The sequence below is a fragment of the Grampus griseus genome, assembly GCF_964374135.1.
Source record: "Grampus griseus genome assembly, chromosome: 5".
Classification (NCBI taxonomy): Eukaryota; Metazoa; Chordata; class Mammalia; order Artiodactyla; family Delphinidae; genus Grampus; species Grampus griseus.
In genome coordinates this window covers 135,544,479-135,565,450 of record NC_138998.1, presented here as the reverse complement: position 1 = coordinate 135,565,450, position 20,972 = coordinate 135,544,479, and the positions used below count along the sequence as shown (strand labels likewise).

At 38.6% G+C, this 20,972-nt stretch overlaps 1 protein-coding gene across 4 annotated transcripts in view; it reads right to left on the bottom strand.

Annotated features, from left to right (window-relative positions):
* Positions 1 to 20,972, bottom strand: part of TTC3 (tetratricopeptide repeat domain 3) — a 141,034-nt gene that overhangs the window by 88,614 nt on the left and 31,448 nt on the right. For all 4 annotated transcript variants that reach the window (XM_082654211.1, XM_082654214.1, XM_082654213.1 and 1 more), the window contains 7 exons: positions 19,682 to 19,736; positions 10,481 to 10,643; positions 9,485 to 9,530; positions 8,551 to 8,671; positions 7,726 to 7,789; positions 5,482 to 5,542; positions 2,399 to 2,483 (listed from right to left, as the gene is read on the bottom strand). In XM_082654211.1, coding sequence (XP_082510337.1) covers positions 2,399 to 2,483; positions 5,482 to 5,542; positions 7,726 to 7,789; positions 8,551 to 8,671; positions 9,485 to 9,530; positions 10,481 to 10,613 — 510 coding nt within the window. In that variant the 5' untranslated portion in view covers positions 10,614 to 10,643; positions 19,682 to 19,736. The remainder of the gene's footprint in view (positions 1 to 2,398; positions 2,484 to 5,481; positions 5,543 to 7,725; positions 7,790 to 8,550; positions 8,672 to 9,484; positions 9,531 to 10,480; positions 10,644 to 19,681; positions 19,737 to 20,972) is intronic.

The following is a 20,972-nucleotide window of genomic DNA, read 5'->3' as shown; positions in this document are numbered from 1 at the left end:
CGCTGAGCCTGCGCGTCCAGAGCCTGTGCGCCACAGCGGGAGACACAACAGTGAGAGGCCCACGTACGGCAAAAAAAAAAAAAAAGTTCCTTCAGTTTTTAAGTAAAAATTAAAGACATTTTTCATTTTCACCACAAATTTTATTGAACAACACATTCACCATTTTATTCCACTACCTTCTGCCATTTTTCAGGCAACTTCATAATTCCATCTTCCCAAAACTTTTTATCTTTTTGAGCAAAGAACTGTTCCAGGTGCCTTTTACAGTCTTCCAGGGATTTGAAATTTTTTCCATTAAGAGAAATTTGTAAAGACCAAAGTAAATGGAAATCCAAAAGTGCAATATCTGGTGTATATGGCAGATGAATCAAAACTTCCCAGCCAAGCTAACAGTTTTTGCCTGGTCATCAAAGAAACATGCGGTCTTGCGTTATCTTGATGGAAGATTATGCATTTCCTGTTGACTAATTCTGGACACTTTTCATGGAGTACTGCTTTCAGTTGGTCTAACTGGGAGCAGTACTTGTTGGAATTAATCGTTTGGTTTTCCAGAAGGAGCTCATAATAGAGGACTACCTTCCAATTCCACCATATGCACATCACCACCTTCTTGGGAGGAAGACCAGCCTTTGGTGTGGTTGGTGGTGGTTCATTTCGCTTGCCCCATGATCTCTTCCATTCCACATTACTGTATAGCATCCACTTTTCATTGCCAATCACAATTTGTTTTAAAAACAGAATGTTTTCATTACGTTTTAGTAGAAAATCATATGCGGAAATATGGTCAAGAAGGTGTTTTTTGCTTAACTTATGTGGAATCCAAACATCAAAGAGATGAAAATAACCAAGCCAGTGCAAATGATTTTCAACGCTTGATCTGGATATTTTCAGTATATCGACTATCTCCCATGTGGTATAACGCTGACTGTTCTCAATTAATGTCTCAATTTGATGGCTATCAACTTCAACTGGTCTACCCAACCATGGAGCATCATCCAACGAGAAACCTCCAGCATGAAACTTCGCAAACCACTTTTGACATGTTCAATCAGTCACAGCACCTTCGCCATACACTACACAAATCTTTTTTGCGTTTTAGTTGCGTTTTTACCTTTCTTGAAATAATAAAGTGTAATATGTTGAAAATATTGTTCTCTTCCATCTTCAATATTAAAATGATTACACAAAAATTCACCAATTTTGAAAAGTTTTTTTTTAAATGCACACTGATATGACAGCTGTCACATACAATCAAAACTGTTTCGAATGGAGTTAAAGACAACTAAGTGCTACTAGAGCCATCTTACATAAAAAACCAAATGAGGGACTTCCCTGGTGGTGTAGTGGTTAAGAAGCCGCCTGCCAATGCAGGGGACCTGGGTTCGAGCCCTGGTCCAGGAAAATCCCACATGCCGCGAAACTAAGTCAATGCGCCACAACTACTGAGCCTGCGCTCTAGAGCCCGTGAGCCACAACTACTGAGCTCATGAGCCTCAACTACTGAAGCCTGCAAGCCTAGAGCCCATGCTCCCCAGCAACAGAAGCCACTGCAATGAGAAGCCTGAGCACCACAACGAAGAGCAGCCCCCGCTGGCCGCAAATAGAGAAAGCCCACATGCAGCAACGAAGACCCAACACAGCCAAAAAAATAAATTAATTAAAAAAAAACGAAACTTTTGGCCAACCCAATATACATACATGGGGTGGGGTGCTTTTTTTTTTTATTTAACCAAGGATTAACCTACACTGACACATCATAATCACCCAAAGTCCATAGTTTACCTATGAACCCTATGGTTCACTCTTTGTGTTGTACATTCCATAGGTTTGGACAAATGTATAATGACTGTATCTATCTATCACTTATACTATCATACAGAGGATTTTCACAGCCCTAAAAATCCTCTGTGCTATGCCTATTCATCTCTTCCCCCTTAATGTACATTTTTCATTACTTACCAAATACTACAGAGTTTTATATAGAAAGTTGTATGATAAATCATTCAAAGAATAAAAAGTCTGCTCTTTAATGGTTCTATAGTAGATGTAATAAAACCGCAGGTGCTTAAACCTTTTAAAATGATTTAAACCTTCTTAAAATATTTAACTTAAAAGTTAACACTTTGGGAAGACTTGCTTCTTCCTTTTAAATCTATGGGAAACAAACAATTTTGTATTCAGTATTAACCATTAGTTAAATCTCTGGTTCACACACTTACCAAGTTAAAACCTAAATTAGTGACGGTTTGGTTTCTTAGCAATCATCTATTAAATTTTATGTTCATAACTAAAATTATTAAAAAAAAACTTTAGAGATGTACACAATTAGACTTAATTCATGTGAAAAATGTTATGTTCAAAGAGTTTGCTTTTCCATTAGAAAAGCCTTTGCCTTTACCTGGTGTGCAGCTCTGGAGGATTTAGAAAACTGTTTCTCCAAGATGTTTTTCAAATCTACTGGTAAACTCCCTTGTGAACCAGAACTAAAAGAGAAAAGCACTGTTTTGAATTATTTTAAAATAAAACAATCCTGCTTATTATATAAATAAAAAAATATGTACTGAAGGTCATTTTAAACTTAGTAAATAGGGAGTCACAAGTTCCTAAATAGAAACATTACCAAGATGCCAATTCTCTCCAAATTAATTTCTAAATCCAATAAAAATCCCTATAAATTTACTGGGGAAAGGGGACCAGATGAACTGATTATTCAGATGTTATAAAAGAACAGCTTTAAAAAAAAACGAAAGAAAGAAATTGGTGGACTTACACTGATTACCTAAAGTTATTACAAATCTAAAGTCATGAGTAACAACAAAGTCATAAAACAAGAAATGTGTCCCAAAACACTGCAAAGATGATCCATCTCATATGAAAATCTGTTAATAAGATATAACCTTTTCAGAAAGTCTGACCCCTAATGCTGGTGAGGGTAAGGAAGATTCAGGTACTCCAGGTGGTGTTTTCTGACACCATATGTGAGGGTTTCTGACACCACATACCTGTCATTTTTCCACACCGATTCTCCAACACCAACTGAGTGTCCAACAATTCAATTCTGACACCAACTCTGGAGTTAAGAACTCAGGCCCCACAGGTTAAAGGCTCAGTCCCACAAGACTGCCCTCACTTCAGCCACAGTGGGGTACCCAGGCTACCCATACTTCTGCCCTGCCGACTACAAATTCAGGGCTTCCCGTGACTACCCCTTGGGTTCAACTATTCCCTAGGACAACTCACAGAACTCAGGAAAGCGCTTTACTTACCATTACCAGTTTACTGTAAAGGATGTAAGTCAGGAGCAGCTCAGTGGAAAAGATGCATGGGAAGGTGTAGGGGAAGGGGGTGCCTCAGAGCTTTCACACAGTCCCAGAGTGCACCATCTCCCCAGCATCTCGATGTAGCCACCAACCAGAAGCTCCCTGGGCCCCTATGTTTAGAGGTTCTTACTGGCATTTCATTACACAGGCATCAACGATTTAATTACTGGACACTGGTGACTAAACTCCATTTCTTGTTCCCTTCTTCTCCCCAAAGATCAGGGGTGGGGCTGTAAAGTTCCAACCAACCACACACTTTATTTTTCTGGTGACCAGCCTCAATCCTGAAGGTAGGGACCCAACCTTGGGTCACTTTATTAGTATAAACTCAAGTAGAGAGGAAGGGGCTCATTATAAATAACGAAAGACTCTCTCATCATTCAGGAAATTCCAAGGGTCCTAGGAGCCCTGTGCCAGGAACTGGGGACATAGACCGAATATATAAATATCTTTACTATACCACACCCTCTCACAGCTTAGTAGGAGTGTGAACACTGCTCATTTTTTGAAAGGAGAATTTGGCAGTATCTATCAAAGTTAAAATTACACATCCCCTTTGACAGCAGTTCCACTCTAGAAATTTCTCCTTCACACACATCTATACTAGGAAATATCCTGCAGCCATGAAAATGAAGGATGTAGATCTCCATGGTCTGATATGGAAAGGTAGTCAAGGCATTTTGAAAGAGATAAAAGCAAGCTGTAGACCAGAATAGTTCCAACAACAATGAAAACTATAGTGTTAACAATAATGATAGTTCAGGGCTTCCCTGGTGGCGCAGTGGTTGAGAGTCCGCCTGCCGATGCAGGGGACACGGGTTCGTGCCCCGGTCCGGGAAGATCCCACATGCCACAGAGCGGCTGGGCCCGTGAGCCATGGTTGCTGAGGCTGCGCGTCCGGAGCCTGTGCTCCGCAACGGGAGAAGCCACAACAGTGAGAGGCCCGCGTACCGCAAAAAAAAAAAAAAAAATAATAATAATAATAATGATAGTTCAAGTGTATTGAGCATTTACCATGTTCTGTTGCTCTAAGTATTTTATGTGGTTGTCCCATTTAACTGTTAAATAACCTCATGAAGTAGACATAATCAAGAAGAGCATTCAGTTTGAAAACAGAAACAAAATATCAGGAAAATAAATTTATCTTTAACACAACAGGTTAAAGTTATAACTGTGCATTCAAAGAATGAGCATGTATTGGGTTTTGGCTTCCTGTTATGATGAGGGAAGGGGGGCAAGGAGGAAGACTCAGGACTTTTCTAACAAATAACAGAACAACAAAAGGCACTATGGCCTTGCTTTGTAGTTAACTTTTGAGGCACCATCAAAAAACGGTCATTTTTTAAAAATAGGGCTTTACTAATTTATCTTAGTGCTTTGATATTCAAATCATTCTCCTTTAAGCACCTATCAAGGAATCAGCCTTAAGAAATGAAGAGAAAACTGAAAACTAGTGGAACTGTGGCAAAAATGGCTTTGCAGTTTCTCCAGCACCACTTTCATTGATTTCATGAATTTCTGTATCTGTTATAAGATTTACAATTTCACTTTGCAATCAATTTATATCTTTGTAGCTAATGGGGGTTAACTCTAAAGATTGGTGGCAAGAGTTCCTACTGCTAATTTGGGGGGGATGTTTGGTAGAACGAATTTTGTAAGTGGTCGGTTCATTAGTAAATCCTTGCCTATGAATATACAGATAGCCAAGCCAGTGTATGCAAAGTTAAGTTCCCAGATGGCCAAGAAATTGCTAACAGCAAGTTTCTAAAGCAAGGCACTAGAGAAGGGAGTCAGAGAGAGGGGAAATAAAGCAAACAGGGAAGGAGACTAAGTTTTCACTTTATATTTATCTGAATCTTTTTTCCTCTTATGAGCCTGTATTTTGGAATTTTAAGAAATTAATACTGATATATCTCGTATTATATGACTTTCAGAAATCAGTATTAACATCCAGGATTAATACTCCTTTAGTCAAAAATGACCCTCTCCTAATAAAGACATGCCGTGCTATTTGAAAGGGATTTTTTTTACTACTTATCATAGTACACATGTGTAAAGGCAGCTACTACTAGGAAGAGATTTAATTTTCTTTTTTCTTGGGAGGAGGGCATTACAGAAACGAAACAAAACAAACAAAAAACCCTTACATTAAAAAACATACCTGAACTTCTCCAATTCATTGTTTCGGGATTTTTGTTTTCCTTTATATTTTGGAGGCTGACCTGTGAATACAAAAGTATTTGTTCCTGAAATCTGTACATAAAAATCTACAAGCTTGAAAGTAAAACATTTTTTAAAAATGTAAATTGGAATAAGAAAGCAAAGGAGGCAACACTGTATGTGAGTCTAACTATAAACAGGTAAGCCAAAAAAAAGAAGCTACTGATGATGTTTCTCTAAGTATGCTATAAAATTATTATAAAGATAAATTATAATGATGATTATCGTTTAGTCCTATAGTAGATACAGAAGAGATACAGGTGTAGTTCCTGTTCTCAGGTAGTTTACAATCAGATGGGAAGAAAAGACAGTCACTTCACCAATTAAATAACAATCCCCATTAAGAAGAAAAGAAGATGCATTGTTACTGAAACGTTAATTCCATAGTAACTGCTCTTGTAACTCCCTAGAAGGGAAAAATCACTTAAGCTGGAGTGGCTGGGAAACACCTTAGTGGGGATGCAGCATTTGTATTTAGTTTTAAGGAACAAGTAGGATTTGCAAAGAATGGGCCAAATGAAGTTTTATTTTAAGAAACACTACGTAAACCTGTGTGACTGGGCGAGTTAAGTAAGGATAGGTTGAAAGGGGCTGCAAGCCAGGCAGGTTGGTATGAGTGTTTACAGGCCCAGGGCTTCTGACTCCCCAGCTCTGCGAGCTCAGCCTTTATCCCACTGAAAGGAGGAGAGAGCCACTGTACACTTTGGGGCAGGGGAGTCACACGTGCAAAGTTGTGTAGAAGAGAGCACAGCAATAGGGACTGGGTGTCTCTGATGGAAGCTTTGGGAGAGGTAGCAGAGGCAAGTCAGAGCCTATGTATTAGGGAGGGGATGAGAGCCTGAGCTCTGATGGCCTCAGAAAACAAAAGAGGCTTCTAGAAAGAAAGAAGAGTTCTAATTTGATTTCTACTGTGTGACCTAGGGCAAAATTATTTAATCTAACCCTGGGACCTCAATTTCTTTGACTGAATATAAATGCGGAAGTATGGGTGGTATTTAAATTATTTAAATGTGCTATCTGATAATAATGGTCTAAGAAATACAAATAAATTAAAAGCTGTTTTCAAAAAAACAGTTTTATTCTCAAAGATTTTTCACATGCTATAAAGTCACATCAGGTAAGACAATCAGGTAAGACAAACACCTGCGTTTCCCCCCTTTGTAACTGTGCTGAAGTGCTAACCAGTAGTTAAGTGGTTGGATACGCAGCACTGGAGCCTAAGAGAAGATAGAGCTGCAGGAAGTAAAAGACAGAAATGGCTGCCAGAAGTAAAAACACTGAAAAAAAATAAACAAATGAACCAAAAAACAGGTGGAAGGAAAAGAGAGCAACAGGATCACTAACTAGAAGGCCAACAATCTCACCACAATAACTCTGAAAGGAGCACATGAAAGCTTGAGATAAGTAACCTGTGTGTAACAACAACTTTGAGTTGCTGAATTCTCTCAAACTCTGTTTTAAAAGGCAGAGAAGAATAACTCACTTAGAACGATTTCTCTCAAAAGCTGGGAGTATAAACGGAGACTGAGAAATAAACGAGGCATGCGTGTCCACTTCTCTGGAACCCTTCATTTCCCAAAGATGCCAAGTGGACAAGGTCTGGCTGTGTGTCTGCGTATTTTCTAGATGCATAAACATATGCACTAAGCACATACAATTTAAATAAACTAGTATTAGGCTAAAGCATCCATTCTCAACAGGGGTGACATCACCCACAAGAAAGTCGTAACTGGTTATTGGAAGATGAAAAAACCCGTTTTTATATATAAAGCACACATGTACATACAGTACATAAACAGATAAACAGTATCTGTGATATTAAAGTTTCACAAAGGGAGGGTAATTAGGGGAAAAAAGTGTCTAAAAAGGCTCTGGGAGCAGGGGGTAGATGATGAAATAAAAGTTGAGAAACACTGGCCTAGTGGAAATTAGGTAGCAGACCACGAAGAGCGCCATTTTTCTTCTCCATTCCTTTATTTGGTTTTCCAAAATTAAATTTATTAAACAATATGAAAAGACTGAGCATTGATTACAAATAAACATTCAATATTTTCTCGACACAGAAGCATTGTAAAGTAAAAGGAGAATGATAGCAAATATAAGGCTTGTGAGAATTTTAGGGCATGGAAGTTGAGGCAACACTACGCTAATTCAGCAACAATTTACATATGGGAAAAAGACTCACTTGATGGTGGCAGAAATTCAGGATGACAGTCACAATCATCTACCTTCAAAGCTTCATCTGCCACCTACCAAGAAAATAAAATTAGTGACACTTTCAAAAAAACACAGCCATGAAAAATTCAATAGCTAAATAATAAAACTGAGTAGCAAAGAATTTATCCAAGTGCCTAAAATACTCAGCTTTACCAAATGAATAAACAAACTGATAGGGGCTTCCCCGGTGGCGCAGTGGTTGGGAGTCCGCCTGCCGATGCAGGGGACACGGGTTCGTGCCCCGGTCTGAGAAGATCCCACATGCCGCGGAGCGCGTCCGGAGCCTGTGCTCCGCAACGGGAGAGGCCACAACAGTGAGAGGCTCGCGTACCGCAAAAAAAAAAACAACAAAAAAAACAAAACAAAAAAAACAAACTGATAACTACTGAACAATAAATACTGAATTAATACTATCACATCTTTCCTTATTCTCCTCTCCCTAACTGAATACAGCTTCTTTGAGACTTTCATTATTAACAACAGAAGGACTTTACAGCGGGTTGGGAAAGTTCCCTTCAATGCGTACTACATATCTAACCCGAAAACACCAATTCCCTTTTTTCCCCTCAAACCCTGGAAAGAAATATAAACGTGAACTTGGTGATACCTGCTGAGCTTTGAGTACACTACAATTCAGGAAAACTCAGACACAGGTCATCTGGGACACTGATCACAGAGCCAGGCTATAGGCTCAGAGGTGCATACTGGTTTCCATTACCACAAAAATATTTGTAAAAATATAAGACTACCTATACTTGAAATAATTCTAATTTTAGTTTTTAACTGAGCTTACCTTTGGATTCTGATTACCACCGTTTGCCATTTCGTGGTTAGGTTTTCTGGAATTTTTTTCAGTCTCCACAAAGTTAAGTGAAGTACTAAATGCAGGTGCTGATAAACTAGGTATGTAGGCCCTGAGTGGTAATAAAAGAAATAATCATTTTAAAAAAATTATTTTTAAAAAGTTATCCTTCAAACAAAGAGGTTTCAGCAAGTATAGCCTTTTTACCTTGAAAGCAAGGTAATATTGTTTCAAAAAGAATCTCTACCTGTGAGACTGGGTTTCATACATAAATATGACTTTAAATTTGGTATTAAAAACTCCAAATAGATTACGAACAGTTCAAGAAATGTATTCTGGTTTCTAATTTAACAGCTGTTATAAATTTAACAGCTTCAACATCTTAGGCATTTAAGCATGTGGGAAAAGCTTACTCTATTTTAACTGCCAAGTGAAAAACATAGACTCCTGGCTGCTATTTGCTTCCTTATGAGCACACTCAAGTCTACCTGCTGCCTATTTCTAACAGAAGTGTCTTAGCCTTGGAAAGGTATCAGGAGGCTGGAAGCAGATGTTTCCAGGACAGAGGTGAGGGGTAAAAGGCACAGACTGAGCCCCGCTCTCTGCTGCCAGGGACCTCGTGGCTAAACTGGTGCCCTTCAAGCGCAGTAACATCCAATTAACATTTCACGCCTCTTCTCCCATAGGCTTAGGCCATGGATCTCCGATACATATATATGCAAAGAGTTCAGCCAAACAGTAAGCAAAACCAATCAGGCAAATCACAGGTCGCCTGATCTTACAAACACTTTAAAAACCTCTTCTCATCCTTCCCTCTCCAACTTTATTGTGGTTGCTATTATCTACTAAAGCATCGAACAGCAATTCTGAAACTCACAGAGCAAAACCATTCCGAGTAACAGCTACTGATCTGATGTTAACTCACCTGCTTTCATAGAAGGCTTTAATTGGATTCCTAGTTGGTGTTCGACCTACAAAAATGAATCACACACACATAGTAATCAGGGGACTGGCAACACATACTTTAAAAGATTTTCACATCTCTTTTAAGCTGACAGTAAGAATATCAAATTTAGGGAACTGAAAAATAAACCTAAACAATTTTACACTTCTAGATGTTTTTAGTTTTAGAATGATGTCAACAAAATGTTACACAAACCTTATCTGACATCTCATTATCATGGGATCATTGACTAGATGCAGCAATATATAACTCTCAATCAGAGATAGTACCTGTCTTCAAGGAGCTCACAATCTTATAATCATGTTCTGTTGGATGACAACATCTGTTAGTGAAATAGGACAGCTCAGCTCAGCTTCATAAGACACTAACTACCCAAAGAAGAAATAACAGGAAAGATCTATATGCTGAAAGCATAGAGTGAAAGCATTCAGGTACTGGGAAAGCAAAACGACTTAGGAGAGAAAACAAGGGTAAAATGAAAATCTGGAATTCCTAGCCTGCACACTAATTTATGATGTACCTATGTATATACATACCTTCAGTATGCTACAGAATTAGCCACAAACTTGGTGCAAAAACATCAAACAACTCTATTGAAGGGCCTTTTCTTTAGGAAATAAGTATAATAATGGAGAAAAAAATCTTAAACTTTGTTTCAAAAGGCTTTACTTCATTCAAAATTTCAAGAAAGTATATTTTTCTACAGAAGAATAAATAATAATTTGTTGCTGTTCCAAATAAAAAGTACAAATCATTTATTATTACCTATTGGAATACAATACTAACAAAATTCTACATGAATAGAAATGAAAAACGTAACTGAGTTAACCGAAATAACATAAAGGAAGTACAAATCATCTGAGAATTGATTTATGGTCCTCTATTAATCCAAGAAACCCACCTTCAAAAGTTTTAAAGGGAATTTGACTGTAACCAAAAGAATCTTAGGTGAAATACCTTGCAGGTCTTCTATTTGTTTTTGTAACTTTACATGCTGCTGAATTAGATCCTTGATTCCCTCAGGGTCATTTTTACAGAGTTTTTGAGCTTTTATGTTTGCTTGCAGGGCCCAGTCATATTCCCCCAGCATAGAAAGAGCAGCACAATAACGATAATGACCCTGTTCCAAAAAGATAAATTCAAATTTTTCTCAAAAATATGCTTAAGTTCAAGAAAATAGATAAGGAAAAAATATTTTGCTTGAAAACTGATTAGTTACCTAAAATGTTACATTAGGATCCTATCAATAAAATAAATAAAAATGTTAATACCTCTCAGGAAATAAAGTCACCTAAATGAGTTAAATGAGAAGCTACAAATAGTATTCATAATAATTTTTAACAACTGACTAGAGATCAGTGTCTCTGCTTAAGAGATTTTTGTACACCCCCCCAAAGAAAATAATTCAACCTTTACGTAAGAAAGAAATACATTATTCTTATGCCAAATTAAGTATAAAAATGATGCATTATAAATAACTTAATTTTTTTCAAAATACTTTTAGGCAGTAATAGTCTCTAAGTCATTACACTCCCTACACTTCTGAAATCAAAAGAGTTTTAGAGCTGGGAGGAATAATCAGCCTGTGCAGTAGTTTTGCAGCCCTGCTGAAGAGCATGGGCACAGATAAGGGGTGCAGCTATTAATTCCATCTTTCTTAATCAGCTTTTAATTATTTTACCTCTAAGTATAGAGTTCTTGGCTTTAAGAAAAGATCCGAAAACCACTGATTTACTCTTAATTCCAATGATCAGGTTGCTTGCTTTATTGCTACGGAACCATAGTTCTGGCTGGTCCCATTTATGCATTTTGGGAAATCTTCTATATCAAGCATGAACATTTTAATCTAGAAAGCTAGTATTACCAAACCTGGGGCTAACTCAGCCAACCCCTCCTGTAGCTACTCCCAAACCAAACTCCCATTTTAGGCACAGTATCTCCATTTAAGAAGTGATTTACAAGTGAGAGAGGCTAGAAACTGGCCTAATGCCACATTTATTTAGAGACAAACCAAAGAACTTGTATCTTGACTCCAGGTCCAGAGCTCTTTCCTACACATTTTACAAAGAACATTCTGATTCTACGAGAAAATATGAAATCAGAAATAAGTGATCCGTTTAAGAAAGATGCGACTTTCACTAAAAGAAGCCAGAAACAACCAAAGGACCTCTGTTTATGCAGGTTCAGAGCATATATAATCCTACTGTGGTGCACCAACCCAACCTGTTCCAGAGCATTTCTTAGCCAGGCTCCTTAGGCTCAGATCAATGATCCCAATTCAGACTGCATTTGGTTAAACTCTGCTTTTCCTCCAAAGGCATAAGATAAAGAGTTCTCACAGATACGCTACAGGACCAAAGTTCTATCCACTAAGCATATATCGACTTCAAAGTTTAAATAACTGCATTAAAAAATAATCACAGCATAGGAAATTATGAGAGATTATAAACCTTACCTGCTAAATTTGTAAAAAACGCTTCATTTCTTGCTCTTTTCCACTCACCTTTCTCATCTTTTACTGGGTCCTTTTCCCTAAACTCTGTAAAACCCAGTGTAACTTCTATCAGTTGAGAAAGGAGTTTATTCAGGTCTCTCTGCTGAAGTTGTCTGAATGAAGCTTAAATTAAAGGTATCTCAGAAAGTTTCTTGAACCCAATTACATAGAAAGTTTTGCTCTTCTCTGACATTATCTCATTCTCTATCACATATACAGTTCATCTGACTAGCATCCCCTCCTCTTGTGTGCCACCATGTCCTACTCCACACAGTAATGACCCCACTAGTGCCCCCGGCTCAACAATGGCTGGCAGGGTAGAAGCATAGCTGTGACCCAGGAGACTGGTCAATCCAAATGCACCACTTCCCAGGTCACAGTAATTGATCCACAGGTGGGTACATGGCTCAACCAGGATCGGTCTGAGGCATTCCACAGTCATACTACATAAATGCTAACAGAGGCTCTCTCTCCACTAGAATAAACAGTTACTAGGATATCAGTTATTAGGACATCACTTTTACAAAATGAAGCCAAGAGAGCCTATGCTCTAATTACCACTTGTGGTCAAGACAGAGTAACAGGGATTGGATATACCCTCTTGCTTAAAACAAACGAGGACAAAATACATGAAACGAAGGTTTGCAAGACACTGGACATCGGGCAACAAAAGAGAGTGATCCCTGAGAGATGAGAAACACAGAAAGCCCTATGATTGCTCCAGCTTACTTAAGGAGAGATTCTAAGCCATAGCACACGGAGAAGGAACCCAGGGAGAGACCACAGTCTCAGTGAAGACAGAGCCAGGAGTCCAGGAAAGCCAAGGCAGCTCAAGTTCACAGGGCAGAGGACCAGAGAGGAGACAGCTGGACGGAGAACTCCAGAGATCTTCAGAGGGTCTCCCTTGAGTCTTCAGCTGAGTATCAATCAGTACATGCATGCGGGGCAATTACCAGAGCCAGGGAAAGAACCACTTGAAAGACTAAAAGGGAACAGTAGTCAGCACTGACACAGGGCAAGGAATAATTCCTGTTCCCACTGACCAATGCGGAAAACATCCTAATTCATGGAGTATTAAGTACTCAAAAGAGTTGCCTCAGCTGTGCAGAAAAAATTAGCCCTAGACCAAATACCACTATGATATCACCCAACAAAGCTTAAAACAACACTCCAAAGAATCTGTTTCCAAGTAACTTTAATGCATCCCAAAACGAAACTCAAAAGTATTTACAGAAATACAAAAATATTAGTACCAAACAAGGTAAAATTCACAATCTCTGGCAACCAATCAAAAACTACTAGGTATGCAAAGACGGAAAATGTGATCTATAATGAAGAGAAAAAAAATCAATCAGTTGAAAACAATCCAGAAATGACACAGATGATAGAATTAGTAGACAAGGACATTAAAACAGTTATAAATATATTTCATATGTTCCAGAAGCTAAGGGAAAAACTGAACATATTAAGAAAAGACATGAAATATATAAGAAATACTCAATCTGCAATTCTAGAGGTGACTGCTATAGCATTTAGATGAAAAAAAAATTAGATGGAAATAAAGGCAGATTAGACATAGCAGAAGAAAAAGACCAGTCAACGTGAGGACAGAGCAATAGAATCTAGGTAAAATGAAACAGAGCAAAAAGAGAAAAAAGATTAAAAACGATGCTAACAGGGAAGCACCACTGAGAAACAGAAAGAAAAATGTGTACAGATCTGGATCTGACCATGCCTGAAGCTGACCCCCTAGACTTTTCAATTACATGAACCAATAAATTCCCTCTTCTACTTATGAGTTAGGTTTTGTCACTCCCAAACAGAAGAATTCTAATATACTCCTCAATATTAAAAAGTTCTTGAGGACATTTGTGAGGTTTGTATCCTGTATAACATCAAAAGATAATGCACTTGGAAATGTCAACAAATATCTGTTGACTATACTGTAAAAATTCTCACTCTTTGGGATACAATGACTCACCCTCTCTTAAGCCTAAAAGTACGTGTAGGACTTATATAACATTGTAAATCAGTATACCTCAATAAAAAAAATAATGAAAATAAAACATAAATCATTTAAAAAATTAAAGTATGTCTATGACAGCTGACATTGTACCAGTCTTCTCTACCTGGAAAGAAGGAAGAAAAAATGGTCTACCCTCACACAGAAATCTACAGAGTATCTTCCTATACAGGCTTATAGCCTAGAGGAATGACTCAATAGACTCAGATTCATGAAAGAACTCATAAAAGAATGGGAACTTCCCTGGTGGTCCAGTGGTTAAGACTCTGCACTCCCAATGCAGGGGGCCCAGGTTAGATCCCTGGTCAGGGAACTAGATCCCGCAAGCCAGAACTAAAGATCCCATGTGCCACAACTAAGACCCAATGCAGGCAAATTAATTAATTAATTAATTAATTAATTTTAAAATGTCTATTTAAAAATTAAAACATAAATAAAAGTAAAGAATGCATTTTGCACAGTCTACTTTTGTTTTTGAAGTTTAAAATATCCTGCAATGAGCATTCCTTTCTGGTAAAATAAAATGATAAATGAGCTCAATATATAGTTACCGAATTTTCTGAATACTTACTAAGAGTTGTGTTTTTCATCTACACAAATACTTGTGCAACCATCAAAAAAATCTCAATTTAAAAAAATGAGTGAACCCACATAAATATAGTCAACTGATCTTTGACAAAGGACAAAGGCCATACAATGGAGCAAAGACAGTCTTTTCAACAAATGATACTGGAACTGGACATCTACATGCAAAAAAACGAATCCAGGGACTTCCTTGGTGGTCCAGTGGTAAGGAATCCGCCTTCCAATGCAGCGGACGGGTTTGATCCCTGGTTGAGGAACTAAGACCCCACATGCCGCAGGGCAACTAAGCCTGCATGCCGCAACTGCTGAGCTTGTGCGCCTCAACTAGAGAGAGAAAACCCACACACCACAACTAGAGAGAAGCCCACATGCTGCAACGAAGAGCCCGCATGCCACAACGAAGACCCAACACAGCCAAAAATGAAAATTAATTAATTAACTAATTTAAAAAATGAATCCAGACCTAAAGCCCTCGACAAAAATTAACTCAAAATAGATCACAGACCTAAAACTCCTAGAGGATAGCATAGAGGAAAACCTAGATGATCTTGAGTATGGTGATGACTTTTTAAATACACCAAAGGCATGATCCATGAAAGAAATCATTGATAAGCTGTACTTAATTAAAATTAAAACTTATGCTCTGTGAAAGAAATGTCAAGAAAATGAGAAGGTAAGCCCCAGTCCAGGAGAAAATATTTGCAAAAGATACACCTGATAAAGGACTGTTATCCAAAATATACAAAGAACTCTTAAAACTCAACACTAAGAAAACAACCAATTAAAAAATGAACCAAAGACCTTAACAGACACCTCATCAAAGAAGATACACAGAACTTCCCTGGTGGCGCAGTGGATAAGAATCCACCTGCCAATGCAGGGTACACGGGTTTGATCCCTGGTCCAGCAAGATCCCACATGCCTCGCGTGCCACAACTACTGAGCCTGCGTGCCAGGCTCCGCAACAAGAGAAGCCACCGCAAGGAGAAGCCCATGCACCACAACGAAGTGCAGCCCCCACCTGTCACAACTAGAGAAAGCCCACACACAGCAACGAAGACCCAATGCGGGCAAAAAAATTTTTTTTAATTTAAAAAGAAAGAAAAAAAAAGATACACAGTGGCAAATAAGCACATGAAAAGATGCTCCACATCATATGTCATCTGGGAAATGCAAATTAAAACAATAAGATACCACTACACATCTATTAGAACAGCCAAGGGCTTCCCTGGTGGCGCAGTGGTTAAGAATCCGCCTGCCAATGCAGGGGACACGGGTTCGAGTCCTGGTCCTGAAGATCCCACATGCCGCGGAGCAACTAAGCCCGTGCACCACAACTACTGAGCCTGTGCTCTAGACCCGTGAGCCACAACTACTGAGCCCGTGTGCCACAACTACTGAAGCCCATGCGCCTAGGGCCTGTGCTCTGCAACGAGAAGCCACCACAATGAGAAGCCCATGCACTGCAACGAAGAGTAGCCCCCGCTCGCCGCAACTAGAGAAAAGCCCTCACGCAGCAATGAAGACCCAACACAGCCAAAAATAAATAAATAAATAAATTTTTTTAAAAAAGAACAGCCAAAATTCAGGACACTGACCATGCCAAATGTTGGCAGGATGTGGAGCAACATGAACTCTCATTCATTGCTGGTGGAAGTGCAAATGGTGTAGCCACTTTGGAAGGTTTGGCGGTTTCCTAAAAAACTAAACATATTCTGATCATATGATCCAGCAACCGCACTCCTTGGTATTTACCCAAAGGAGTTGAAAATGTATGTCCACACAAAAACCTGCACATAGCTGTTTATAGCAGCTTTATTCGTAATTGCCAAACTCTGGAAACAATCAAGATGTCCTTCAGTAGGTGAATGTATAAATAAACTGTATTATATCCAGACAATGTAATATTTTTCAGTGCTAAAAAGAAATAGCTATCAAGCCATGAAAAGACATGCAGGAACCTTAACTGCATATTACTAAGTGAAAGAAGCCAATCTGAGAAGGCTATACATTGTATGATTCCAACTATAGGACATTCTGGAAAAGGTAAAACTATGGAGACAGTAAAAAGATCAACGGTTGCCAGGAGTTTGGGGGGAAGGATGGATCAGAGGATGTCAGGGCAGTGAAAATACTCTATATGAACCATAATGGTGGAATACATGTCATTATACATTTATCCAAACCCATAAAACATGGAACACTTAGGGAGTGAACCCTAAGACAAACTATGGACTTTGGGTGATTATGATGCGTCCACGTAGGTTCATCAGTTTTCACAAATGTATAGCCCTGTTGGGGGATGCTGATAATGGGGGAGACTATGCAAGCATGGGGGCAGGGAATTTACAGGAAATCTCTGGACCTTCCTCTTAATTTTGCTGTGAACCTAAAACTGCTCTAAAGAAAATAAAGTCTTAAAAAAAAAAGAGTGAATATTTTATGTTTGATAAGTTAAGCCAGGAATAAACATTTTACATAAAGTCCTCAATGTAATTAAGAAAGTTTTGAATTTAAGATATATGAAAGATAGCATGTGTACTGTGCATATCTAATGGACGTTTCGAAAGAATAAACTGGGAAGGAGGCAATATTCAAATGATTAAGGGTGAAAATTTTCCAGAAATGCTGAAAGACATGAATCCTCGGATTTTAGAAGCCAAGCTATCCCAATTACAATGAATTTAGAGAAAATTCCTCAGACACATTGTGATGAAATGGCCAAACGTTAAAGACAGTGAGAAGATCTTTAAAACACCCAGGAAAAGAAAAGATTACTTACAAAGGAAAAATAGCAGACTTGTCAACAGTGGCAAAAAAAGTCAAAAGAATGTAGACCCAACATCTGCAAAGAATATTATACCCTGCTGAATTATTATTTAATAACTGGGATAAAACAAAGCCATTTAAAAAAACAAAAAAAGAAAGTTTTAGTATACTTTTTCTAAGTTGATAATAGATTGAAATTGCAAAAGTTATCCCTGGAAAACCAGTATCATGGTCTAGGTTTCAGTATTATGAACTCTATCATCCATTCGTTCCATAAATTAATTTATACGGCACCTGCCCAATGATCAGCAGAGATTATGTTTCAAGTACAAGAGCAACTCACAATGAAAATGGCAACAAGCTCACCACCTTCAAACAGAAGCATATCCAGTGCTGGATTCTCAATTCTATTTTGTCTTTCACTTGCAATGACACCTTGTAAAAGTCACTTTACCCCTTCTGGGACTCAATTTCTTCATCTATAACTGAGGCATTTAAAAGTGACTCCAATATTTGGAGGCCGAAGTCCACCTGGAGAATTTTATAATCCCCAGACTCTAATACACTCCTAGGCCATCTGAATCACAATTTGGGGGCTCTGAAATCCTATGATTCTATTCACTCTGGCTTATAAACAAATATGTAAACACTTTTTAAAATCTATAAATATTGGTAAGCCAGTTAACTCATTTCAACCCATTCATTCAACTCATTTATTAAATCAACAAATACTGACTATGAGTGCTTGCTATGTGCCAGGCAGCCCGTCAGGCAGTCCAGATTCAGAAGTGAACCAACCCACCAAAAAACCTGTCCTCAGGGAGCTCACAATGTACTGGAGCACATACAAAAAGCAACACAACTTAAATAATATATATCATATGTTCAATAATGATAAACGCTAAGAGGAAAAAAAAGTAAAGCAAAGAAAAATAGCAAATGTCTAGGAAGGGGCGGGGTTTGCATTTTAGTGATGTGCTCAGGGAAGGTTTCACTGAGAAGAGAACTTTCAGTGAACAATGAAAGGAAATAAGAGAGCTAGCTCAGGCTCTGGGGAAAGGCACTCTAATTCTAGGCAGAGGGAAGAGCAAGTACAGACTGGGAGTGGACCTGGCATGTGTAAGAACAGTGAGGAGGCCAACGGGCCAACAGAGTGAACGAGGGAGAGAGCAGCAGGAGTGAGGTGGGAGAAATAACGGGTGTTAAAGACAGGAGGCTGGTCAGATAGATCCCAATCATAACTTCGATCAAGCGAAAGAACCATCCTCATCCACTGCTTTGTTAACGTATACTTAGGTTATCTGCAGTTCTGTGCCATTAAAACAATACCACAGTGACCAATCTTGTCCATCTCACCAGGTGCACATATGCAAGAACGCTTGTGGGCTACACACCCTTGGAATCAATCACGGCATACGCACATCGTAGTGCTCTCCAAGTGGGCTGTGACAAATTCACACCCCACTGGTTTATCGAGAGTTCCTGTTAATAAACACACTACTGATACTCAGGACTATCGAGCTCTAACTTTTGCTCATCTGAAGGACTCAACATCACATTGTTTTTCACTTGTGGGTGTACATGTGGGTCTGCTTGGAGGCTATTAGGCTCTCTCTATTAGGTTTCTATCTCTTTACAGTTTTAATTACTAGGAAACAGAATATACCTTTTTCTATCGCCCATTCAGGTTTCCTCATCTCTGAAATGCTTGTTTATTTCATTGGCCTGTTTTCTACTGGGTTTCTTATTTATCTTTGTTCTTTGCATATTCTGAATATAAATCCTATCAGTTATATATGTTCTATATATGACAAACTATCTCCTCCCAAATTATTTCCTTCATGGTGTCCTGACATACAAAAATTTTTAAGTTTGAGATAGTCGAATTCATCAGAGTTTTTTCCTTCACTGACCTGTGCATGTACATTATTTAAGAAATCCTTTCCCAGCTCAAGGCTATAAAGCTAGTCTCCTACAGCTCCTTCTGGGTTTTAAGTCTCATTTTCCACAGCCAGGTCCTTAATCCATCCAGAACTTGTGGATGCTGTTACCTCAACCATAAGGGATGCTCACAGCCCCTAGGGACTGCTGTCCTCCTCAGACACATGTGGCCCTTACTGCTGGGCTGCATCTCCTCTCTGATCATGGAAATGAAGATTCCCCTGCCACATTCCTGAGCTCTGCCTAATTTTATCCAGCATTTTTACATACAGATTTACATTCTGTAAACAGATTTTTCAAAGTTGTACGGCACTATTTGTCCAATGTAAATAAGAAAGAAACCTACCTTCGTCCAGTTGTTCTTCAGAATAATAGCTCTCTTTCCATCACCAAGTGCATTTCTAAAAAAAAAAAAAAAAAAAGGAAGAAATATTCAAACTAAAGGCATTATATATTGTATATCTATTTAGACTATAATTTTCCATATATAATCTAGTTTTTAATCCACATAATATATGTCCATTATAGGAAATTTGGAAAATACAGAAAAGTAAAACAAAGGGAAAAAGTCACCCAGAGTCACAACCACAATTACCCAGGAACAGCTACTTTTAATATTCCAGAGTACTTCCTGCACACAACTATTTACATCTTACCTATGCCTAACTTCTTGTTATTCTTTGTACGGTTTTTTTTGGTACTATTTTTGCAAGTCAGCAAGACTTCTGATCTCGGAAAATAAAACTTCCAGATCTTTTTACACAACACATCGGCTAAGCTATAGTGGACAAAGCATCAAAGTTGGGATGTGAGATGGGGATTAAGTCCAACTCCATCACTAATTCTCACTGGGGCTGTTAAGAAGTTATTAACCTCTCTGGGGCCACTTTCTCCTCTGTAAAATGAGGCTAATAACTGTGTTCTTCTAGTTTTCAGATACTATGCTAAAGCACAGTGCTTTGTAAACCGTCAAGTACTAAGGTCTAACACCTAGCCTCAGTTTCCTGGCTTCCTTACATTCAATGACCTCCTCCTCTACCCCAGCTCAGCCACCCACCACCGCCCTCCCAGGGAACTTTATCACCACTCAAAACTGTTCAAAGCCCAAAATCACTAATTCAGGCATCCCACTCTTTCCCCCATAACCTAGCTCCTTCTATCTTACTTGTCCAACTATTCCTAATATCTCCTCAGGGTGCCCAGCGCATTGACTTACCCACTTTCTCTTTTTTTTTTTAACTTCCTTATTTATCTAGCTTAAGATTCATTGGTTCATCATTGCATATTCCCATGCATACAACTTCTTTATACTTCTTTGTCCCTATGTTTACATCTTGCTCTATGGCAAAACCCAACACTGGATCAACCCTGCTTCCTGCTTTCTCCATGACTACATCTAGGGAGCCAAGTACTGCTGGAGAAAATTACACAGCAGAGCACACAAGTAGCACTACTACTCAGGATTCCAACAACCCAAAGGGGCCTTCAACATTGTTAACCAATTATTTCAGACCAAATCATTCTCTAACTTTGTAAAATGATCCTTTCAAATCTTACGTCCTTTCCTCAAACTTCCAACTCCCCTTTCTCTCAGCAGATGAGCTCTGCTTCTATTTCAATGAGTAAACTGGAGACAT